Here is a 25704-nt window from a genome sequence, read left to right on the forward strand (position 1 = left end):
CAGTTGTTTTAACAAGCCCCAAGTCAGGGTTTTTTTAAAATTCACTTAAGTGYATGTTTCTTCTTTTTAGTTATCACTAATTAGTTTTCACACTAATTTTATCATGCCATAAGTCCTTAAACAGTGGTTGCAGGAAGTTTATACTGTCTGAGCTTTACAAGCTAAACAGCTAAAAAATTTCTCTGTGTGGAGCAGAAGTAATTTTATAATCTTGCAAATAACTATTCCMGTTCTTTTTCTCTCAGTCTGGCTTTTTGTAAAAGCCAGCAATAACAAAAAGGAACCTTCTAACATTTCTTTCTCTTCAAGGAGAAGGGTTATGAAACCGGATACCAGTCTTGGAAAAGTTATGACTGACTGGAAATGTTATGAAAGCATTAAATAGGCCAACCAGGCAAAGCAATGCTATTCAGAGAGACAAGTTTTGTAGAACAAAAGGAATTGTTGCCTTTTGCACAGATACATGTGTGTTGCTGGCCTTGGTGGATCAGCTCAGGGGCTGATCCCTCTCCCCTACCTCAGCTTCCACCTCTGGATAGCAGTAGCGGGTAACTGTGAAGGGCTTTTCTGAAGTGACCAAGTGGCAGCCCTTGAGATTTGAAATGGACAACAGCATGGCATGGAGTTTACACCCCAAACCCTAAAGCAAACTGAATCTGTAGTTCATTCTGAAGGATACATTGTTGAACCCAGAGATAACAAAGGTGTGCACAGTCATAGATAATCCTAAATTTAGGGGAGTTTATAATCTCRTCAGTTGTTGCCTTAAAAGCTTGTTCTGTATCTGCAACTTTGTAAGCGACCACAAACAATGAAGAGTCATGATGTCAGTGACCTGTTAAAGGATATTAAAGGAAGAAAGTCCGTCAAAGTGTTTCTTGTTTCTCTTGTCACTAACCATTATTTTTTTTCCATTGGTAGGTTAACTATTTTCACTCAAACTGCRGAGTCCTAGAACATGATACCAGCTAAATCTGATGTGAAAAGAATCTGGAGCTAAATGTGACCTGCATGGAGCTGGCATCTTATTGCAGTTCTGTTCCGCTATGCTCACCATCAGCTTCCTTTTGATGTGATAGAACAGGCACACCAAACATGCTTACTTACAGCTGCTATTCAGGAAAACCTGTTTCAAAGCAATCCACCTGCAAAACAGGATTGAGGGTCTCCACGTAAATCAAACCAGGAGCTCTGACATCTGCTGTTTGGCAGGAGCTGATTCCATTGGAGGGAGTCTTTCATTGAGAAATGTGTGGGAAAACATTGACACTCTGTGGCCAGACAGATACAATGCAACTTCTGAAATTTCACTAGTTTGTGTTGCTTTCATCCATTTTGCCAGATGGAAAGGTAGTAAAGAACAGTTTGTAGCTTTTATTCTTGTTGATCATTTCCAGTACCTTTTCATTATAATTTTGTTTAGTAGTATAAAATGTCCTAAACAAGCAAGCTATGACAAAAATTAAAAGGAGATGATAAAGCAAAACCATGAATCCAAGCCTTCTGAGGATCACTGTGAGAGAACAACTCCACTGTTGTTCTAGAACCTGGCAAGTTGTACAAAGTGCATTTTCAGGTCCATGCTTATTTACACTGGCMTTTTAATCACATTTTCCTCCTCTGGAACTGAACAAGGGAAGGCCACCTTAAAGAGAATTGAATATGTGTATTGCGAAGCAAAATTTCCTCCACACTAATCTGGAGAGAACAACTTCATCAGCATACCTCCAAGGTATCATTTTTACTTCCCACAGAAGTAACAGATATTACCTATCTTTAGCACAGCTAGAGAGTAGGGTTAAGCATCATTAGATAGTTTCTGTAGGACTTCCTCCTTATGGAAACCAAAGGAATGCTAAAAAAAGCCCCCAAAAAGCCAGTCCTTGCTTCATGGCTTTTGCATTCAACAGATGGAGAAGGAAATACTAGGATACAGGAGCCTTTTTTTGGCACACATAACATTGATATTTTTGTAACCATACACATTTTTTTCCTCTTTTTGTTTTTCTCTTCAACTAGAAACATTAAGAATAATCAGAAATTGAGATTAAGGTATTTCATGATAGAGCTGTGTTTTAATCAGTTTCTCAGGTAAAAATGGCRTGTATGCAGTATGTGACATAGATGAGTGTATAACCTAAGATGGGATAGAGGCCAACCATAAGAAGAGCTACTGAATTGTATTAGGAAAGAGAATGATGGTGTCAGGATAGGTAAGGATGCCAAAGAAGCTTAGTTTTGAGTTGCCCTGAGGAGACAAAGCTAAGATGTTAGGGGTCAAGGACTAAGAGATCTGTGAATTTAAGATGTAAAGAAGAAGGACCTGGAATGAGAGTTTAAGTGACATAGACAGGAAAATACAGAACACTGCTAATCTTGTGAAAAAATCTAACACAATTTGGGTACCACTTGAATAAGTAAGCCTAGAGAGAGGACCTACATCCTGGTAAAATTCTAAASAGCTTTGCAAGTTATAAATTCAGAGACTGGAGAAACAGTATTTATGAAGAATATTCTACAATCATATGCAAAAGACATAGTAATTCAAACAGAAGTCAAAGCAAGGAAAGTAATTTTCCTTTCCTCATCATCCTGCTGTTGAAGCACCTGCCAGCTAAAGGATGAGGGGACAAAGTCTTTGCTTTGTGGCATATTTCTCCACATTCACCTTGTCAGGGTGCAGTGAGGGGAGTCATGGCAGGATCTGGTGGTCAAGACCTGTCCCACTGTCCCCAGCCAGGGAGCAGGCAGGCTGGGGRCTATGCAGGAGTGCTTCCAGCCCTGGCCACCAGGCATCTGTGTTGAGCAGGGTCTAACACCTGTGGGCATTTTTGTCGTAGTGGCTGCCATCCTTCAACACTGGGGTGGGTCCCAGCAGGTGAGACTGGTGGGGACTGAGAAGAGACAGGGGACCAAGCTTGCTCCTTTCATAACTGCGACATGGCATCAGTGACTTTTTGTGCTTTTGTGCTTTCCAGCTAGAGTCATTCCCTAATCGGAAGAGTTAATTGTGGAAAGCACAAAACTGATAGCATATCTGCTGTCAGTTATGCTAACAAAAACCATCTTCATCAGATGTTTGTCCCAAGAAATGAGGGAAAACAAGGACCACAGGATGAGCTGCACTGTGAGAACAATGTCCTGTTTCTAACTGAACCAGGAATACCCTGGAGGTACCAGCACCTCTGAGAGTGCTGGATGGGCACCTGAAGGACAAGTGCTAAACATCTTTGTGTTTTGTTGRGGGTCTTGTCACTCTGAACTTTTGGGTGTTGGTACAACTTTAAGCAATCACATCTTGTCAGGAGACATCACTGCAGGCAGGCTTTTCTAGGGCATGCCTAGCCTGTGGCTGTCTTGTGTAACTTTCAGACTATGCTAAGCCATGTTTCAAGCCTCTGGGAATTTGTCTTGGGAGGAAGCAGCTTGCYTTCAGCTGCCACAGCTACCCACTGACCCTGATGGAACAGGCAGCTTCCTGGGCAGGTGCCAAGTGAACTGGCATTAGTCTTTTAGCAGGAGTGAGTTTCCTACAGGCATGCCAGAAATCAGGGGCAGAACAAGAGGAATGGAGCAGGATGCCATAAAGAAAAAGGCCAAACTTCTCTAAGCCTGAGCCATTGCATTTGGCTTTATTGTGGTTTTAGCCTGGGGCAMTGGCTAGGCCAAATCCAGTGAATCCCTGCAGGTCACAATAAACTCTCATAGGCCAGACTTGGAGAAGTCCCCCTCAAAGTGGCTGCCAGCAGTAGCCAGGTGGGCTCTCCAGGTTAAGACATCCACCTATGGCCAGGGCCTCCTTCAGCTCCCAGCAGGCTTTCTCCCCAGCTACTAGTCTCAGCATCCCCTGCCTGGATGGTCCTTTCACATATGACATAGTGAGGAGATCCTGCAGGAAACGCAGGCAGGGCTGGGTGTGTGGTGGCCTTGGTGGTGCCAGAGACAGAAGCATGTCTGGATCGGGAGGCACAATCTGCCTTTACTGGACCAAGACCTACTTGTTCCAAACAGATGCCGTTTGGATGAACACTGACAGTAAGGACCAGCACTACACCTGTTATTCCTGGCTCTGCAAAGGGCTGTCTCCCTGGAGCTGCTTTCCAAAGAGGTGGCACAGGTTGGAATGAATGATAGTGAATATAGTAATCAGGAAAACATCCCTGTTACTTGAATATTTGGGGCATGGGCAGGAGGGGGGATGCTCTTCTATATTACTAGTACTGATTATTGCTTTTTGGGATGAATGTCTGGGAAGCAGAAAAATGCATGCCTAAAAAATAGCAAACAAATAAATTGACTGAAATTCTGTGAAACTATAAATGGGATTAGCATTTCTCCTGAGAATTCGGGGACATGAAACACAGGACAAGAACATTTATTTTGTCCACAGAAGACACAGCTTGAATAGGGGCTGTCCTTGTCTCTGAACACACTGTCTGAATTATTTAGTACCTGGACTTTCTGTTCCAGCAGTGGATGCACTCAGGGCTCATCTTGTCTGCTTTTACTTTCTTTTCTTTCATTCTATCTTAAACAGGCTTGTAATTGCTCCTATGTATTATTTATTGGAAATACTATGCTTTTGTAACATAGCTGTGGGTGGAACAGGCTCTGTAGGCACATTTAGTACCCTCTATTTGGAATAATTGTCAGGAAGAAAGAAAATAGGTTCAATACCTAGGGTATGAGCATGTAAAAAAAGAAAAATAACAGTCTCCTCTCTTTGCCAATGAATTACTGTGTTCTGTGCCATAGAAAACCTGAAGAGAACCATCAGTAAAACTGTGCTTAGTTGCATCCTTTGTTCTGGCTTTGTTTTTTCCTCTTCCTCTTCCTCTTCCTCTTCCTTTTCCTTTTCCTTTTCCTTTTCCTTTTCCTTTTCCTTTTCCTTTTCCTTTTCCTTTTCCTTTTCCTTTTCCTTTTCTTTTTCCTTTTCCTTTTTTTTTCAGAAGCAGCCTTCTTCTGTAGTGTATGAGGGAGTGATGCAATCAAAGATGTTGTCACATCACATTTCAAAAACTTAAAAATTCATTGGTAGAGTCTACACCCTTGCTTCTTGCACCTGTATTTTACTTTACTTGAAAGAAATTACAGTGCTGTGATTGTCTAGTCAGATGAAACAGGTGTGTGTCACAGCTACCTGCCAAGTCTCAGAGAAGATGAACAGCAGCACAGGCAGGAGAAACATGAAAAGATCAAGAGATAATTCACTTGATCCACTGTTATGTCTAAACCCACCAACTATACTGATCTTAAAGGACAATGAAATATGAGAAGGAAGATTATTCCAAAATGGTGAACAAGCAGATCAAGGAGCCAGGCACAAATGTAACTTATTTTTAAAAATTAAGAATATAGACAAAAAGATAAACCTCAGGCAGCAGCACATGCTTCAGGGTGTACAAACAGTGCCCTGAAGGGCTAGAATCCACTGCACACTGTAGTTCTGTTTTTTTATCCACATCTGGAGAGCTTTCTGCCAATTTTGCACTTACAAACTGGTTTTCAAAAAGATCACGCATGAACATATGCTGCACAATTTTATTGTTGAATCTTGAGGAAAGAAGGCTTATGACTAGACCTTATCACCATCTTCCAACATTTAAAGGGTGGCTCCAAAGAAGAGAGAGAATTTCTTTTTACAAGGAGTCTGTGGGAAAGTTGAGCAGTAATGGGTACAATTTACTCCTGGGGAGATTCAGATTGTGCACAAGAGGGCTATTTTTCACAATGAGAACAATCAGCCATTGGAATAATCTCCCCAGGGAAGTGGTGAGTTCCCAGCATTGAACAATTCTAAGATTTGGCTGAAGAGGGTGCTGAGCTTCTTTTAGATCATGCTTTTGCCTTGAAAGTTTAGTTGGACCAGATGATCCTCAAGGTCCTTCCAACATGGTATTCCACGATTCTTAAAACTTCTTACACATTCACAAGCTTCACAAAACTCATGGAGGCTCTTGGTGCCAATCAGCTCTGTGGGTGAACAAYGGGAGAGACATTGATCACAGAGGTATCTTGGAAAACGTAGTCTGTAGGACCCCTTRCAATCCCATGCAGCATATCTGGGCTGGACTCCTTGTGTTCTGTTGTTTCTCATTCATCTTCCTTTCTGKAAAAGATGAGAATCTGAAATATCTTGCCTCCAGAGTGACACCAACTGAGCAGACAGTCCCTCCCATGTGCTGTGCTAAACTTCATCCCCAGCAATGCTTGTGACATGGAGCTGTCATGTGGAGACTATTGCTGGGGAAACTGCATAGCAGTCTCCCACAGATATGTTAAGTTCCCCCATGGTCCCAAGGAAGCAGGGGTGAATTCCATTTCCTTCTCAAATAAAGGTGACTAGAGAGCAGCTCTGCCTTACTGCCCTGAGGTGAGATGTACACACCTCTGAGCAGCCTCCTAGGAGCAAAACCCAATCAATAAAGAAGGTAAATAAATACTGGCTTTGCTGGGACTCTGCTGGCTGTCATCAGCCACTCTTGCACAGGCGAGTCTGGGAGCTGTTGCAGCAGCACATTTTTGCCCCTGGTATGTAAAATTCAAGGGGTGTTGTCTTGTTAAACACTTTCCCACGCTTTTAGGGGATTTTTATRCCCCCTCAGCCACAGAGGATTGCATTTGCTTCACTTACAAAAGTTAAAATGTAGTAAGTACTTTGTTGTAAATAATTTTACAGATTCTTGCCCCAGGAATGGCATTTTGACTCACTGTATTTCAGTGAGACATTAAAAAAAAAAGCTTGTGTGCATTTTTTAAAATTGCTGTTGTTACAATTTGCAAAAAAGGTAGTAAAAGCTGATGATACAGTGATTTGTTTTGAACTCTTAAACAAAAGACTGGCAGAAAAATTCTTGTTGTTCAAGAGGCTTTAAATCCACACCCTTGAGCTGTGATTCAGCAAATTCCCAGAGTAAYCCTGCTCTGAAGCTCGGGCTCCTCCTTGTCCTGTCCTGCTGGGGGTGGATTTCTTCTAGAGAAGCCAATGAACAAAAGCTCATTTATTTATGTATGTGGTGAGGAGGAAACGTGCTCCACAATCTCCCCACCCCTTCCTGCAAAATGTTAGCTTTCTTTTGCACCAATCACTTCAGGTCCTGAATGAAAATGGGAGTGAGCGGCAGTGGAGCTGGGGTAGAGAAACTGCTGTTTGAAACATCACTCCCCGGCTCTGCTCCATAGCTCATAAATAATAGCTCTCACCTCATTTGAGAGAAGCAAAAGCTGGCTGTTGCTGTCTACCTTCTGCAAACCCAAGTGTGCTTTCGGAGGGGCAGGACGGAGCACTGTTATTAACTGACATTGTCAAGGAAAGCCACTCACTTTCTATTTTTTTTTTTGCTGTGCTTTTTTTTCCACAGCTGCAGCAGTCTCTTGATGGGGAAGCTGATCTCCAAAGGCTGGCGGAAAAGAGATGCTCGAGTTATCATGCTGGGGCTTGACTTCGCTGGCAAATCCACCCTTCTGTACAAACTGAAGTGTGGCCAGGCTGTGGAGACCTGCCCGACTGTGGGATTCAACGTGGAGTCTCTGCAAACACCCTGTGGCATATCCTTCACCCTCTGGGATGTTGGTGGACAAGACAGCCTGCGGGCCAGCTGGCCTAACTACCTGGAAGACATCAACACCCTCATCTTCGTGCTTGACAGCACAGACATGGCCCGGCTGGCTGAAGCATTGGCAGCTCTGGAGGGAGCCCTGAGCCACCCCAGCATGGCTGGCATCCCTGTGCTCCTTCTGGCCAACAAGCAGGAGGTGCCAGGAGCGCTGGCTCCTGCTGAGCTGGGGGAGATGCTGCRGCTGGGGGGGCTGGCAGGGCGCCGCTGGATGCTCCGGGGGTGCAGTGCCCACACTGGCCAGGGGCTACAAGAAGTTCTGGCCATCCTGGGAATGCTGCTGCGGGGCTCAGAGCAAAGCTCCCTATTCCAGGAGCAGCYGCTCACAGGGCTGGCCGAGACGAGGGAAGCTCCAGAGCAAACCTGAACCTCAAATGGACCCTTTCCACTCACCACTGCCTGCAGGCTTGTCACAGAGGATCCCCACCTCCAGGCGCCCCCTGCAATGAGCAGAGCTGCATCTGGCACACACTGGGAAACGTGCAGCTCCTCACCACCAAAACACACCAGGAGGATCTCTGAGCAGAGCTCCCATCTTGGAGCAGTTTTGGCTGCATCTCTTGGACTCTCATCACTGGCTGCAGTTTGTCCCACTGTAACTATGTTCCACTCATCCACTGCACTTCTGTGTCCACAGGTTCAGCAGGGATGCTTTTGGACATTTATGAGTTTTAACTGAGATGTGTGTAAGGGACAGAAGTTTTCTTCATTCTGCAGCTCCTAGCCCAGGTGTATCTATCCTGATGGGGTGATCCCCACATGGAGRGAGCTTGGATGTGACTCATGCTGCCTCTCTTTCAGCACAAATCACATGCTCCTTGGTGGAAAGCAGRAAAACACAAAAAGGAATGGCTGAACAGGAGCAGTGTAAGCTCAGGACTTCGAATGGCCAAGCAGCTAGTTGATTTTAGTGTGGCTTCTACAAGTATTATCTTCAAGCCGGGACTTGATGGTGTAATTCATTTTGATGATATGTGTATATTAATTTATGCATTTCTTGTAATTGTTCTTTCTTTTTTCRTTCATAATTTTTATCAAATACTGGATTATGTTTAAACAGTAAGAAATCAGACCTGACTTTTAGATGCTTGGAAATATGTCTGCATGGCCTCTAAATATCCTCAGGGTGGCCTGAACAGCCAAGACAAAGCCCCATCTCTCAGACTTTTGGAACTGCACGAGACCACTCCACATGCAATGGCTGGTAGCCACGRGCACCTATAGGCACAAGCAGGTTGGTGACCAAAGGTCTCTCCACACTCAGCTGYGTCCAGGGCAAACAAAAATGCCCCTGACAGCTCATGACAGGACCAGATCCCATGTGGCAATGATGGTCTTTGTCCAATCCTGCTCAACCTACCTTTGGAAACACCTGTAAAATGTGTGCCTGAGGGTTTCCTGTATACAAGATTCTGTTATCCAAGGTTAAAATTAAAATATTTCATAGTAGTCCCTTCTTTATTATGAAATGAATGGGGGAAGGGGAGAAATAGGATACAAGAATTTCTATTTCTCTATTTTCCATTTCTGTTTCTATTCAGAAATCAGCTGCTTTCTAGGAGCAGCATATTCAGTCTAGATACACCAAGAAGAAATACATGGTAAAATCCTCTTCTGTTTATACTAGAGCATTTTACAGTTGTTAAGGAATTAATTGTCCAGCTGTTATTAGCCACACTTCATAGAAGGCAGCAGCTGGAATAGAGAGCTGAACAATCACAAAGAAACAGAGTCAGACATTTATAGGAAGGTCCCAGTTAAAGAATCCTTCCCCACTGTTTTAGCTGCATTCATGTAGGCCTACGGTGTGCTATAAAACAGTGCTGCAGTGTCAGTGTGGACTAAGCCATCACGGTTATGAGTGCATTTAAACAGCACTGAATCATAGAATTAATTATGTGACAGACCTGTGTGCATGTTAAGGAAGACAAAATCAGGTCTTYAAATCTTTGCAGGTGATATAAGCTGGTTGATCCACTTCCAGCTTCTTCTGGGTGGTCATTGTTTGCCTCTAACATGCAAGGCTACAACACACCTGTTGGCCACTTCTAACACAAGTTCTAGAGGCACAACACAAAGTGCTTTGTGTTGCATTGCCATGCCACAAAAAATTGTCCTTGTTGAGCTTGCTGGTGATTTGGTCTTGTGTCTCACAGAACAGATTTGTACATCAGGGTAAACTCAACACAGATTAAAAGGCTGTTCTGGTGATGTGTTACTCCTAAGTGGCTCTTGCTSCCTGTGTTTGACTCTACAGAATTGTCTGCTGGTGGTTAAAAGAGGTGCTGAAGCCTTCCTGTTTTCCTATGACTGTTTTTTATGCTCTTTAAAAAGATGAAAAATAGGCTCCTCTGGCAGCAAGTACAGGTAGCCACCAGTCTTTGGTAGACATCACCAATTAAAAGTTAAAACTGCAAGGTGGCAAGTGGGGAAGAAGGGCCGGTGGGGCTCCTGAATGCCTGAAACTGATGAATCAACATTCCATTTATTGAAATTGTTCTCACTTCCTCTGAAGCAGTAATTTGGCAAAACACCCCRTCTCATAGGGCATCATGTGATTTACCATCCTTGTTTTCTGGAATAAGGCTTTTCTGGATGCGTGGTCACATTACTCAGCCCATTTCTGCCATTGTTCAGAGACTGTCAAAACAAGGATGGGTCGTAACATTTGAAACAGCAATGCAGAGTTTACTTCTAATTATTTATCTTTTCTCCTGTGTAGGACAGCTGCTAAAACAAATCAGTCTAATGAGCACTGCTCTGCTCTAATCAAAGTCTTGCAGGACACTCACCCAACAGTATTTAAATGTTTTGGTGTCAAAACTCCCACCTGGTTCAAAGGAAGCAGCCAGCTCCAGGGAGGGAAGTTTGTTCCCTCTTTTTCTTGGCAATTCTGCCAAGAAGAACCCCTGCCACATGGAGTGGTATTAATCCCTAAAACATCTCTCCTTGTGGATTTCAGCCAGGAGAGCACTGTCAAACTTAGTTTCTATCTTCCTGGGCATGTGACAGATGTCCCTGTCTTGGCACTGATTTCTAAAATAATACAGCTTCTCTCTGAGTAGCAGAGAAAGGAAAAATCCTTACAACTTTGTTTCAGGTTCCTCACAAATTTGAAGCGTCCTTCAGGTGATTTATCCCAGAGCCCACTCTGGTTGCACAAGATTCCTTTTTGAAGCTTCTCTGGATGCACTCTGGTATGCATTAACCTTTACAGTGACATAACCAGAAAACATAATTGTGAATTAATCTTCTCAGCCATCGCTCCACTGAGATGAGCCACACAGGTATCCACCCTTGCTTGGAGCTGTCAGAGCAGCCTCCCCGCCCAGACCCATTAGCAATTCCAGCCCTTAGGYCTCCTTTTGCAGAGATCACTTCAGTCTTCCTGCTTTTTTCAAGGACACTGAGACACTTAATTCCTCTTGCCCACTGTTTATGAAAGGGCATAGCTTATTCCTCACTGGTTTACTAACGTTTCTGGGGGACTGGTTTTTAAAGCACCTTCCTGAGTATGAATCTAGCAGAGTTTTATTTTTTAATTTTTGCCAATAAATTTTCCATCCACCTCTAGAGAGCAAGAAAGCAGCAAACTGGGGGRAAAAAAAAAAAAAAAACAGCCAAACAACCAACATTAAAACCAGTACAGGAACGACAATTCACCTTTTCCCCATGTCTTCATCAGCCCAGGAAGAATGACTCACCTCTTCCCTGCTCTTTTTACAACTTCCATTTTTCAGCCAGTCCGTGACACAAAACAATTTCTACTGGCGCAGTAGCTGATTTCTACACTTGGCACTGTTGCTTTATTTTCAGATGGAACTATGTGCCATTTGTCCCGTAGTTTCTGATAGAGCTTCCCTGATGGGTTTCAGTATTGCTGGAGGGCCTGAGATCAGAGGGGGACCACGAGATCCCAGGGCTGCAGGGTGAGGGCATGGACAGTTGCCAATGAACTATTTAAAGAGGGAACAGACAGCCACAGAATGCATGAGAGGGAATTGTGACCGGATGTAACAGTGGGAGGAGAGTGTTAGRGCAGCAGCCAGAGACCTGGAAAATACTTGGGGGAAGAAAGGTCAAATAAGAATTTTTTTAAAGGCTAAGAAGAGCTTTCTTTTCAAATACAACATGGAAAAAAAGATTCCAATCCCTCCTTTTTGTTAGGAGTAAAGTTGTATAATGCAATGGAATGTCTTAATTTTTGCTTAATACACCTAACACCTGTAAGTTAATTTCCTCCTCTTAAAGAAACCTTGAAATACCACATAAAAAGATTTACCACATGCAACTAACTGAGAAAAAACAAGAAGCAAAATCACATGTGGTGCATGTGATGCCATCTCTTCAAAAAATCAATGCTGTTGCCAAATGGTATTAAAAATCTGTCATGAAAAAGATTAAGACAAATGATAAACTACCATTCAAGATATCACAGCCTTCAAAGGGTTTATTAACTGGCCTCCATCAAAGCTTTCCCACACTTGATTGTTTCATGATGCATTTGCTGGAGTCCAAGCCCTGAGCCTGCCATCTGGATATCATTAAAAATGCCAGGTGAAGGCTGGGATTTGGATTGGGAGCTCAGTGATGCCTCCATGGCCAGGAGTGCATCATTCCCTATCTCGTACTTCACACAGTGTGACTTGCACAGCATTCCTGCCAAAAGGGAAAAAAGAAAAGATAATTTAACCAACTGTTGTGACCCAGGCCTGCCAAGTGTGTCCCCCTCTGCCTGTGCCCCGCCCGTCTCTCTGTGGTCAGACCCAAAGCACAAACCTCTGTCCAACCTGGACACTTCTCCCCTCCAAAGCTCTAATGCTTTAAAACAGACCAGCACCATCAATGCCTTGTCTGCTGATCGCTGTGAGAAACAATCTCCCTGGAATTCCCAAGCTGACAAGCCATTCTTAAATTCTCCCTTACACCTCACATCTTTATTAGGTTTTTTGGCCTATGCTGGCTAACCACATTTGGACGTGGGTTTTTTTGTTTTTTTTTTCCAACAGGCCATAACCACTTGCACAAAAAAAACCCTTCTTGGTGATTGGTGGCTTGGCAGCAATGCTGTGCTCCTTGAGCATAGGAGCAATATTTGCTTTTTAATCAAACAGTGGTGGGATTACAAAGCCACTGGTTTCTGCAGAGAGAGAAAAAAGTCACATAGGCCCATGTGAGGTTTGATAATGGAGAGAAAGGACTTTGGAAAGCCAGACTGGGCATTTCCTGGGGAAAAAAAATACCAGCTGAGAGGAGAGTTGGGGTCCTCATGTCCTGGGGGAATCAGGGCAAAGTCTATTCTGCTCATACTTGACACACTATAAAGACCTCATGATTTTCTGGCATTTGACAGTACTTAASAGCAGTCCTTTTGTTTGATAATGGTGTAAATGAAGACCAATGCTAAAAGTCCATTGCCAAAACAGGCAATATTTTCAGAGACATGAGATTTGGGTCAGTACAGGGCTGGAGCAGGGTCCAGCACTGCACCAGCTGTAAGGTACCTGCACAATGTGCCTCAGGGTGCAGCTTTCACAAGGATGGAGAAGTAGCTTCTCCCTGTTTCTTGAGGAAGGTCAATACAGAGACAAAATATGCCAGACCATTCCCGAGCGGCCATTTCTGCATGATGGGGTGGACCATGACTGGCAAAGTAAAGGAAGCTCAGTCAGGAAGAGCAGGTTTTAGGCTGCAAACATGGGAAAGCAATCCTGAGTCTCCAGAGCTGCCCTGGGACCGATGGGCACCATGTCCACCATACTTCCAAGAAAAAGCAGCTCTGCAAAGACAGAAAGCATGGGAAAGGCTGGGAGGGCAGCAGACATGTCCTGCTGGAGATCACTGCAGGCAACCCCAAGACTTTGGGTGATACAGGCACCTTAGCACTGATCAACTCTTTGGTTCCCCCAGGCTTTCTCCCTTAGAGAGACCTTTATTCTCCTCTATATCCTCCCTGAGAAGAAGCACTTGTGACTTACTTCAATGAGATGCCACTCTATCTTAAATTAAAAAACCAGACTCCATATTTTTGTTGTTCTTTTCTGCATCCTACTTTTCTTCCACATAATAAAAACACTCACATTTCTATCCATGCCTCCAGCACCATCTGCAGAGGTAACAAAAGACATTATCCCCCTGGCAGACCTGAAGACACCATTAGCCACTTCCACCCTTCATGGGAGCTCACGTGCTGCGGGAGGCAGAAAAATTGCAGAAGGGCAGGTGCTTAGAACATTAATTCTCCAGGAAAGATGAGGGTCTTGACCAGATGGAGAGGCTGAAAATGCCACAGAAGGGCTTCTGGCAGCTCAAGGCTGGCCCCAGCTCGCCCTGCTTTTGCCTGTAACTTGGATCAGCAGCCTGCGGAAATGCAGCCCCTTGACCGCTCAGTCCATGGCCACACAGGAGCATCTCACAGTCCCCGTCATCTTCCTCATAGGAGATGCATCCTAATCAAATTATTTCAGTCTCATTTTGGTGCTGGAACTTAATAGATCTTTCCATTTTCTTGAAGGTTATGTGCCCCAGAACAGAGCTTTTGATAACATGCCTGCTTTGAGTTTTGAGACTACATGTTATACCCATAACACAATAGCAATATAAATAATACATGTGTTAATAAAGCCCAACCAACCAAAAAACCAAAAACACCTACCAAAACAAACACCCAGACATTAAAGTACAGGGACAGTGCAGGAAATTTCAGCTACAAAACAAAAGCTACACCACACCAGGCAGACACAATTCACTTGTTCAGATCCAGCCACSTACTTTATAACTCTGAGCAACTACTCACCGAGTAAGTAAGGAGCAAATTATGTGCAGACCAACTTTCTCTGATGCAATGAAGGGGGACAGCATGATTTGGGAAATCAGTCCCCAGGCATGGAGCCTACAGCCAACACTGACACCTGCCCAGMAAGGAGCTTTAGCTTCTCTGGTATCACTTTTAGCTCTCACAGAACCTGACACTGGAAGCAACATTGATGTTCTCTGATGATTTCCAAGGTGAGGAGAAAAGAGCCCCCAAGTCCTCAGTGTTAATACTTTAGGCCTTGCAGTGCTTCTCTTGGAGTAATTGTTTGGGATTGGGGTAAGAGCAAACAAAGGCCCTGAGGAATACTTGTAGCAGTATTCTTGCAACTGGAAGCATAAGAAGCAGTCCCCAGGTTACATGAAGAAAAATCATGTACTTCAATAAACTTCCATTTCTAAGCATGCAGGTCTCACATTTGCAAATTTTCTTTCCCATCTTTAGGGACCAAATCTTTCTTCTGTTAAATTTAACCTAATGTACAACTAAGGTCAATAAAACTCCTGAAGAAATTAAAGAGTTTAAATGTTGACTAAAATATCAAGTACAGAGAAAACTGTGACCTTTACAAGAAGTGATTTCTTCCCTTTCCATCAGTTTTTAATACTTCAAGCACAGACCTCTGGCTGAGTTCCCATAAAAACACTTCCCTGGATACTGACAGCCACGCAAAGCTCAGTGCAAACACTTGGCTCTGTGCTGCTGACAATGAGGTTGCCTTTAAAACCCCAGCAGTTCGATAGCAGGGAGAATGAAGATGCTGCTGCTGCAGGAGCAAGTTGCCACCCTGTTAATTACTCCCCTTGGACTGGCCCTTTTCTCAGCAAAGGGTTAAACATTTCAGCGCAGAGCCCTGAAATCTGAGAATTTGAGGCTGAGATTATGGAGCTGGAACTATTATCATTAAGTATCCAGCRCATCCAGTTCCCTATAAGTCTTCAAAAATTAGCCCTTTGGACAGAAATTTTTCCATGTGAGATGCAAGCTTTTTAGCAGCAAATGAACCATCAAAAAGATGGGGGAAGCTAACCTCTTTATTTAAAAAAATAATATTTGTTCTAAACCAGTAAAGGCAGTGACTGAGAGATGTGAAACAAGACAGAGATGGGGGATGTAATAACTGAGTTTTCTTTTGACAAAACAATACATTTTTTTAAATAGTCTATGTATTTGATTTACACATGAGAATTTGACAAGTCCAAATGCTCCCTCTACACATATCACCTCCTGAGATTCATGTGCCACTGTGCTTAAAATGACAAAACCTAAGACCATGCAAGCTATTCCTAGGGAGCCAATGTCAAATAAATGCTCTCACAATTACTGGGCCAGACTTCTTATAAGATGGGGTTCATCATGGCAAGAMGAGAAGAAATTTATTCCATATTTTCAGTGTTATAAAATGCATGCAGTATGCAGTATGCAGATTTCAGAGACCTCTACCAGGATATAAAAGTATGAAATGCAGGGGAAACTAGCTGCAAACCATGTCAAACAGAAAAGAGGTCTAATCTCAGGGCAAGAGCTGAAGCTTCCTTTAAGTATTTCTCTGCACAAGCCTAGAATTGAACTTGCTGAAGCCAAGATATTTCAATTTCATCCTCCCTCTTCACATACAATTTTGTATGGGCAATCATCTGGCTCCATGAGTTAGGGTTAAAAATAAGTAAATKAAGCCACTGAAGATGATCAGCCTGCAAATAACAGATGTAGACATGAGCTCCCTTAGGCTTAATTTCAGCACATTAAAAAAAAATCCAACCACCAGTTTCCCACAGCTTTGTGTGTCCATGGAGCCTACTTAACGTACTGAGCAAATGCAACCAACCTCCTTCTGCAGTCCCCCAACCATGCCCAGGGAAGAGTCTCCCTGCAGTGTATCGAAATCCTTCACAAAACTTGCCATTTTTCCTCTGAGGCTGTGTGGCGACATTCACCTATTTTACTGCTGTAGATGAAGCCAGAGAGCAGCCTGCAGGCTTCAACTTCCATTTCAAAACAAAAGAACCACATTGCTAAGATTCTTACATGTGATACACAAGGTTGGGATCTCTCCAACACTAAGGTTAGAAAAAACGCCAGCTCTAATGTTCCTTTAYAAACTGGGATGCTGCTCAAGAAAGCCATATCATATGTACATTTGAACAAAAAGCTGCTCATGTGGCTGCAGCAGCAGCTGGAGAGCTCCAGGGCCATACCAGCAGAACAGAACAGACCTGCCCATTCCCGTTTCTGTGGCAGGATGAGCCACACACAGACCAGCACCAGGGAAGCAGAAAGCTGCTCTAGCTCCTAACTGCATCTTGACAGGAGGCAGTTTTCTGAGCAGCCTGAAGTAATATCCCACCCTGAAGCAGACCCGCACAGTGTGTCCAGGCAGCTCCAGCTCACACTGCTGTCAAGGTGACAGTGACATTTATGACAAACTCCTGCAGCAAGATTTCCCAAGGCTTTGCCTGTTGGAGCTGACAGTTTTCTGGTTTTTTTTTTTTCCTTTTCTTCCTGAAAAGGGCTTCCTAATAGCTTGGCATAATTTGTTGTCCTACATATATTTGAATAGAAGCATAATTATGCTACAAAAAGGAGTACGTTTTATGCAACAAAATAGAAGGAACACAACACCCTGTACTTGGGGGAAAGGACTAGTTTGAAAGACATTCAGAATCTAGAGGCATTACAGAYACGAGCAGAATAACAAAGTGGGCCTGAACTATCATTCAGTCTACTGAGATTAAAAATAGATCAATTAAAAAAATCTACCTGTTAGTGGATGGATCTTCTCAATCATTACTGTTTAGCAGATCAAGCAAACAAAATGGTAGTGTCTATATTTTTAGAAGTATGGGGAACATTAAGATATCCTCTAGGTTTTATTGTTCTAAAATAAAACGTATCTTAAAATAATGCATTATTTATTCTAATGTAGTGTCTTTAAAGTCCTCTAGGCAGGACCTAGAGGATGATTAACAGTTGCAGAAACACATCACAGTTCAGTTTGTCAGCTGAAAGCTGAAGGAACCAAAGGGATTAAACAGCTTTTGGAAATGGGAATTAGGTTCTTATGAAATATTTGTCCTTTATATCCCCATGGACAAGCATTTGTAAGCATTTCAATACAGCACTGAACGCTCACCTCCATCTCCCACCCATGGGTGTAAAGGTTTCTCCAGATGACTCAGCTGACTGACATGGAAAAAGGATGGCAAACGCAGAATTGCAGTCACAGGCACCTTTCAAGCAGTTCAAGTGATCTCCTTCCACTGGTGCTGTCCCGTAATTACATCAGGACTGTACTAATTAGGAGACTGCTGGACAATGCAAGTCTCTGACAGTTTCAATTTATTCCCAAGCAGGACCCCAATGGGGTCACCTGTGCCAGGAGGGAGGGATGCTGCCCATGAAAGCTTGTCTGGCCCAAGGCCAGTTTYGGTGCACCCTCCCTCCCAACACACATCGGGCAGGAGCTGGGCCCCTTGTGCAGCATCCAGAGCTTAAATTACTGCTGGTTCAGCAATCAGCCTCACACCAGGAGCCTGGAAAGGATGTTTATGRAGGTAGAAGAAAACTGTGAAAGTTCCTTGACACTCCTGGTCCACCTTCAAACCTTTTAACTGAAATCACTATTTCAATAATTATGTGGAGCAGCTGCAACCCACTTACTACAGCCCCCTGTACACACCTGGGAAGTATCTCCATTCAAAGTATAAAGCTCCATATCCAAAGTTTCAGWGATGACTGCATTAGCTTACTTTATTCGTACTTGTAACATACTTCAAACTTTGATGAGGAGTTCTGCTAACTAATAKCTAGTCAAAGACAAAAAACCCCTATGTCAATCCATGAAGACTAAGCAGTTCCATAACCTTCAAAATAAGTTCTTGAATGTTTTTATAGTATTTGATAGCAGCTTTTTATTGGTTACAAAACCTAAGCCCATATACAAAATTAGGAACACATTTAGATGCCTCTTTGAAAGAACGTTTTAGTCTATTTTAACTGATAGTTTAAAAAAATAATAAAAACAATGCAATTTTAAACACTGTTCTGAAAACGTAAAAGTGCAGCAATATACTTTGTTTCCTTTATTAACTATGAAATGGGGCCATCCCAATCAAAAGCTGATAAGGTCACAGCAGAAAGAACTGAGCAAGCATTTTGTCCTGCCTTACCCAGTTCTCTGATGTTCACTTTTATTGCAATGCATTGAGTGCAAGAAAAGGATCGAATCTTTACAGTAGAGGAAAACTTTGTTTCAGTATCCATTTGTATGGAATCTCTAGAATAACAGTGAGTGTAGGCTGAACCGGGTATGCATCAGTCTATATGGTATACAGGAGACTAGATTGAATTAGAAGGGGGGAAATATTTGTTCACAATAGCATCTGCTGGAACTTTAATTTCACAAAAACTTTGTGACCTTACCTAACTTTGACATTTTATTGTTTAGTTTTTTAGCGAACACCACACAGTTTCAAGATTTTAGACTATAGTGTGTGAATAGGATGCAGTTACCATAGGAAGCTTCAACTCAACTTCTGGGAAAAGAAAAAAGGCACAATGAACTTCAACTCAATTTTATGTGCACAAGAGTTGAAAAATCTGAGCCACCTTAAAGAGAAATTGATTCTAAAATTTATAAAACCTATAAATAATCAGAGGCCAAACCACTATATTAAAACAGATTATCTAGCAAGTAAAAATCTTGCAGTTTAAACATACACTTGTATCCAGCTGAGATACAAGACAACTCACTTTAAAGTGGCTCCACCTTGGCAGATATATATTTAATGAATGCACACCTGCTATGTGTTGTKCATCAGTGGAAAAACAGCTGATCCACAAAGCTCTGATGGCATCTGTCCTTATCTTCATCACAGTAAATACAACCCACATCCAATAACTAAATTAGTTTAGATTTTTCTATCCCTTCACATCAATGCATTGGGAAATTACACCCAGTAAACAACAGCAACAAAACCAGTTTGTGTGATAGCTTACAGAATTTAAAAATTACCAATCTTTGCCCCAGCAATACCAAAATCCCTTTGAAAGTGACTGGGTCAGACAATTTTCCAAAAGCAATGACTTCACATATCTTRAAGTTATTTAATGTGCGCTGCACATCAGGTTTATGCTGAGTAACGGCAGCTTCGATACAGCCTCACATCAACCAGTTTGTAGTTTTTAATCACATGAATAAGATTTGTGACTAACTTCTGAATTACTCTTCCAATACTCCAAGAATGAAGCTTCTAAGTAGTTGCTGGTTTGTTGCCAACCACATCGTCATAAGCACTGGTTACTAAGTAAAAAATAGTTTAAGACTAAATTACAGTAAACATGAAAGCTCCACAGTTTAAACCCAATATAAATCAACCATATCCAATTATCAATTTAAAACAGAAGATATTGACTACTGAAAGTTGAAAGCAAGATTCTTTTTAACTAATACATTTTTGGACAGAATTTTTTCTCTACAGTCTGGGACTCTTGCTTTCAGCTTAAACAGAAGTTCAAGTCCATAACAGGTTGTAGCTCAGGTAAAATACCATGCACAGCATTTTATTACTTCAAAACAGCAGGAACACACAGGCTGAAGTGAGTGGTCAAATAGGGCTCGCTGTTCTCAAAAATTAGGTATAATGGCAAAAGCTTTACCAGTCCAAATCTACAGTTCATTCTCCAACCCTGGTTTCTGAGGCAGTTAATGAACACACATCAATTACTGATAGCTGAAGTAGTTTTTTGTTTGTTTTAAACATAAATGTTTAATCAATTGCCAAGTGTTGTGGTTTTATAAGTTACTTTTATTTCAGTTTCACCAATGAAATTCATTTGGCTTGCATTTTTGAATCTATTCTTCCACATAAAGTTTATGAAAATATGTTTGTGGAGGACGACGATGAAGGCTCAGAGCAAACTGGGCCCCTGTAAAGTCTTCCAAAATGTATGCATCATACCAAAGTGTCTTGATCCACAGCGCACCATTTTCCAAAGAAGCTACTTTTCCATGGAAAGCCAATGTGCCACCACTATGGAATATTCTTAATGAAACTGCAGATTGCGGTTGTCAGCATGTGGCACCAGGAAAAAGGCAAAAGAAGGTAGTTGGGACTGTTAAAAAGAATTCTGAAACAGTTTAAGAGATCATGCATATGCATTTACAGTCCATGTGATAGTGATGTTTGGCAACTGCAAAGTGACCAATACATGGCTTGCTTTAGAAGCATCAAAACGAAGAGGCATGTGTGTCTTGGAGCCTTTTGTTTCTTCACTTGGTAGCCATCTGGTGGTGCTTCGTACTGGTGTGGGACAAGAGAAGCTGCACATTTTTGAACTTAAAAATTAAATTCTTTTGTTTGAAGGTTGGCCGTTGGGTCGAAGTTGTAAGTACCTCCTTGAGTGGCTTCAGGAATGAGACTGGGGTCTTCATCAATCTATAAAACACAACAACAGAAACACATGAGAGGTCGATTCCCTGCAAAATKTGGTATATGAAGAAGATTCACAAACATTCATATTTTCTTTTTTTGTAAAGCAATATTGCAATAAAATTAGCTCAGTTTTTTCAATTCAATTCCTCAAATATGTTTAAAAAGAACAACACATCAACTCTGTTCTAATGCCATTAGGGAAACAGAAGATTGTAATGGTTAGGGACAGTGCTGCTGCTTGGTCAAAGCAGATACTACTTTAGCTGTGCAGTGTAATTTTCAATCCTAGTTTTTAGTACTTCTGGAATTGTCTAATCACTAGTTGTGGATTCCAAAATTCTTTTGCACTTTATCCCATTTTCTTTCAATATGAAAATAATTTTCTATCAGCACCTGATAGAAATAATTATATAAAGCTTAAAAGAATTCTTAGTATCTCCTATCAATCYGAAGGATTTAGAACTACTCATTTCAGGGCAGTTTTATACAGCTCTCATGAGCACAATGTGAATTTGGTTTTAAACCAGAAATACTTCATTGCTCTATGGATACAGAGTGAAAGGAATCAGTAGACAACTTCACACAGCTTCCTCAGAGCTGTTAGAAGTTAGATATTTACAGCCTCAAGGAATAGCAAATAAGATCAAAATGCACAGCTTCAAACTCTACCCTTCCTCCTGCAGATCACCAGCTGCACCTGTTCTCTGAGACAGATTTCAGACTGTGCGTAATTCTGAAGCAGGAAAGAGCCAAGTGGGGAGGTCTGAACAGCACTCTAAGACTTGYAGCAGTGCAGATATCAGAATTGACCCACCCAATATCTTTCTCTGTATTTCAAGTGACGCAGTCTAAAGTGCAGGGAAGAGCTTAAGGCCTTTGGTGACAGCAACAATCTGCATGTCATGCTCACAGGAACACTAAGTCTGGTTCCAGAATGCTTCACAAAACATTGGTGTTTTGATAAATTAGCACTTCTGCAGGGATACTACAAAGTAACTCTACCTAAGTTCACCTGCCTTTACCACAAGAAACTGAAGTCAGGAAGGTGTTATTGCTGGTCCTGAAGTACAGGCTGTGCACTTTACAGGGCTCAGAAAAGGAGCAGATGGGATTAGCAATAAAGGACATCAAGCAGCCAGCAATACCTCATGAGAATACAGAAGATTCTGAAGTGAGAGAAGTCAAGAATACTCCTGGACAGTCCATCTTAACACTGCCAACGAGGCTAACATAACTAATCTAGTCTCCCTGGAGCAATTACAGAATTTCCATGATTTTGAGTTTCAGAAGTTCCGGAAAACATAGTAACAATATAATAATCTGAAGGGAAGTCTTGCTTTTGAGTAAAGGAGGCACACTCAAGTCAATCAGGCATAGATTAAATTGCATTAATGTAAGAAGTAAATGCACAAAAGGGAATACGAACCTCAACAGGGATATTCTTCTACCCACATCAACCAGACTGTGCTCTTCAGTTAGACACAGAAGTCTCATAGTCTCTATGGAGACTCTAAGACACTGTTCACAGGATCGCTTCAGGAAGGGGGAACTTTTCACACACCTTAACCTCTGGTGACTAACTTCCCAATCATATGATAGGCCCATGAATTGTAAATTATTGAGTCCTGAAGTTAGACTTGGCATCTGGAGAGTTCAGTTTAAGAGAAGAACTGAAAATGTAGTTCTGTTAGGCTTCAGAACTACAGACACCCTGGACAGCCTAGAAAARATAACTGGTCTTCGAATTGCTTGTTGAAATGCGCCTCAGGGACTCACAAGCAGCGAGTAGCAGGAGGAGCTAGAATCAGAGGGTCAAAATACCTTATCTGGGCGCAACAAAATATTGATTGGTCTAGATCAATCAGCTACAGAAAGTGTTAATAGTTTTGATGACTCTTCACTGCAGAATCCAGACTCAGCAAATACAAAGCTGAAATACAAAAATGTATCGGAAAGCAAGGATCTGGGGCCCCTTCCAAAGACTGATGTAAGCGTAATAAAAAGGAGAGCCAGAGAACTGTTTAGATTCTAATCACAAGTAATAACATGTCAATGTGACAAAGTTAAGTCAGCATCAATCAATTTATTAGGCAAAACTAGAGCAATCCTCTTGATTTTGCTGAAGAAAAGTCCTGGTATTGAGAAACTCTTTGAAGACTTTAAATTGAGGGAAACTGTACTGAACAAGGACCAGGAAAATGGACTTTGGAGATAATGTATGTTCATGACCCCTGGAACTAAGGAACAGGGACAATGTACTTACTAAGCTAACAGCACAGTGCATATACTTTTCCATCTTTAGCATACTTACATCATCACCAGAAAAATACTGATCTATAATTTCAAATGCTAGTTTATAGATGTCTTCATTCTCGTGCTGTTGCAAGGCTTCGATTTTCTCTAACCCTGAAAAAAAGAAAATGAAGATGAGTTTTGTAAGATTAAACCAGAGTTACTGTCTACTCCAAAAAAAATAGGAAAAATGATTAAACATTAGTACTGAAACAYACTAGAAAATATGTAGCTCAGTTTGAAAATATTATCTACACAGCTAAGTGGAACGAGAAGTAGTTTGTGAACTTTACATGTCATGGGATACTCCATTTTATGAACAATAGGAAATGGAGTCTTCTCTTTGTTTAGATAAAACTCTCCATTTTTTTAAACTTCTGTCTACTACATAACTTTTGGCTTAGTTATTATGGTTTCTATGTATCACCAAAAAGCAGCGGCTACATTTGTGTGTTGCCTGCAAGTCTAAAAGAGCAAGGTGATAAAGCAGCTAAAACACCAGCCCCATTTTCAAACTGGATATGGAATAACACAAACTGGATATGGAGTAGCACAAGGGAAAAGCTTCCAGTGCATTACATCCAGTTCTTCAGTATCTCTTTACTATAATACTTTAATTAGCATATGTTACAACTTGGATCATGATATCAAAAAGCTCCTCAYCCTGTTTTGGTCTGTAATGAAATTATGATCCTAAAACTGCTTCCAAGGCAATGAACTAGAGCAAGAATCATGAATTTYACCACTGGGAAAAGTATGTGTAATTATCAAATGAAAATAACTACAATCTTGTTGAAACCTGAAGAATATCTAAGTTACAGAAAGCTCCTGCAACAATTGCCTCTACACAGCCATCGCCAAACTGAACTAAATAGAAAAAAGGTAACTTCTCTCATTAGAGAAGTCTCCCTTGTTTATTTAAATAGCCCACGGTAAATAACACTGCAGTAAAAATCAACAGCAGCAAGGGGAAGGCAGAATAACATCCAGCAAACTATAATTTTTAGAAGTCTAAKAAGCTATTACCTCCACACTCTTCTATAATTTCAGCTATTGTACTAGCCTCATCACCAGCCATTATCAGGATGTTTTTCAGGCCATCAAGCACCACCTGTACCACTTGAGAATCCTTTACTGAGAGTAGATTGCAGAATGGTGGGATTACATTTTGTTGTACAAGGTATTCAACCTAAATGATTAAAAACAAAAAAAATGCTTTCAGCATTGTGCTTCTTACACAAATGGCTGCATGTGCAACATTTTAGTGACAACTTGAAATGCCACTACACATACCTGATCTTTTCTCCCACTTATTGTCAAATTGCTAATTGCCCAAGCAGCTTCCTTTTGTGTTCCAAAGTCCCCCTGAAAAACAAAATTAATAGCTCATTAAAATCAGCAAGGAAATATCTGTCAAACTTAGTAAAAATCACAAACTCCTCATGTSAGATTTATAAAAAGAGAATGACAACTTGTATAGCTTGACTGACCTTAGCCAGCTGGTGTATGATCATGGGGATTAACCCAGCATCTATTACAGCCTGAACTTGTTGCTGGTTTCCTGCTGTGATATTGGAAAGGAACCAAACTGCTTCCTACAATGGGACAAAAGCAAAAAAGCAAAACACTTTTAAAAACTAGTCAGCAGATAAAAAAAAAAACCAACCAAACCTAACCATCTCCAAACCCAAAATCATACCATGACCAATCACTAAACAGGCCTCCCCTCCTCAGTAGCACTTCTAGAACACAAACTTTTATTGCTCTGTGAAAGACAACAGGAATCAATGTAAAATTAATGATGATTCATGGAGTCAGATTCTCACACAAGGAGTGTCTTCGTACGTCAGGAGCAATACTGATCTAAGTCTTATATTCACTTTGCACTGCTGGAGTCACAGATAAGCTTTAAACTTTCCACTGGTTTTGCAAGGAAAATAGGAAAACTGGTAAAGCATCATAAAAAAAGGACTTATCCTGTAATGATGCTACTGACAGCTCAGTAATAGCCTCTGTTAAGACAAAAGGAAGACTTCAACTCCTGTTTTCTTCCTGAAACATGAAGTGGTGCCCACAAAGCCTGTTCAAGTATCAGACAGGACACACTGTCCTGCGACTTTGCTCAGCAGTTATTCCTTCAGGAGGTTCATCTGCATAGCTACCATTTATCTCATGGCAGTTACAAATTCCCAGTTACAAAGGAGTATACTTGTCATGGCAATCCAAAAACATCTCAAAAAGGCTCCAATCTTAAGTAAAAGACAGATGTGGCAAGCAGGCAATTATGAAGCACTGCAGGAAAAAAACTATAATAGGTTCCCACTTCTTTAAGAATGTGTATCGTGCTTTTATTTCTATTTGCCTCAATATAGACTTGAAACAAAACTGAAAGCATTTCTAGAGTTTTCTTGTACAAAAATAATTCCTTGGCATTCAAAAGAGCTCTTCATCATTCTTTTGTGAGAGCTAAATGGACAGGCAAAAATAAATCACATCAGTTTGACTGTCAAAGACAACTTCTTGAGAGATCTTCACAGCTGACAGGGTC

General features: G+C 41.6%; 2 protein-coding genes across 4 annotated transcripts in view; one reads left to right on the forward strand and one right to left on the reverse strand.

The window, feature by feature from the left end:
* Positions 1–7216: 7216 nt before the first annotated feature.
* On the forward strand, positions 7217–9743 carry ARL11 (ADP ribosylation factor like GTPase 11). The gene has a single exon (XM_057367339.1). It carries the CDS (start codon positions 7378–7380, stop codon positions 7981–7983), a length of 606 nt encoding a protein of 201 aa, XP_057223322.1. The 5' UTR covers positions 7217–7377; the 3' UTR covers positions 7984–9743.
* An 8381-nt stretch (positions 9744–18124) lies between these two features.
* The window catches only part of KPNA3 (karyopherin subunit alpha 3), a 52078-nt gene continuing 44498 nt past the window's right edge, over positions 18125–25704 (reverse strand). For 2 of the 3 annotated variants that reach the window (XM_057367377.1, XM_057367379.1), the window contains exons 13-17: positions 24647–24751; positions 24450–24521; positions 24183–24345; positions 23176–23270; positions 18126–20867 (exon numbers count right to left, since the gene is read on the reverse strand). In XM_057367377.1, coding sequence (XP_057223360.1) covers positions 20769–20867; positions 23176–23270; positions 24183–24345; positions 24450–24521; positions 24647–24751 — 534 coding nt within the window. In that variant the 3' untranslated portion in view covers positions 18126–20768. Of the gene's footprint in view, positions 20868–23175; positions 23271–24182; positions 24346–24449; positions 24522–24646; positions 24752–25704 lie in introns of all 3 variants that reach the window. The other variant, XM_057367378.1, reaches the window with a different exon arrangement.

Source organism: Malurus melanocephalus, unplaced genomic scaffold, assembly GCF_030028575.1.
Source record: "Malurus melanocephalus ecotype Western Australia unplaced genomic scaffold, MMel_1.1 scaffold_78, whole genome shotgun sequence".
Taxonomy (NCBI): domain Eukaryota; kingdom Metazoa; phylum Chordata; class Aves; order Passeriformes; family Maluridae; genus Malurus; species Malurus melanocephalus.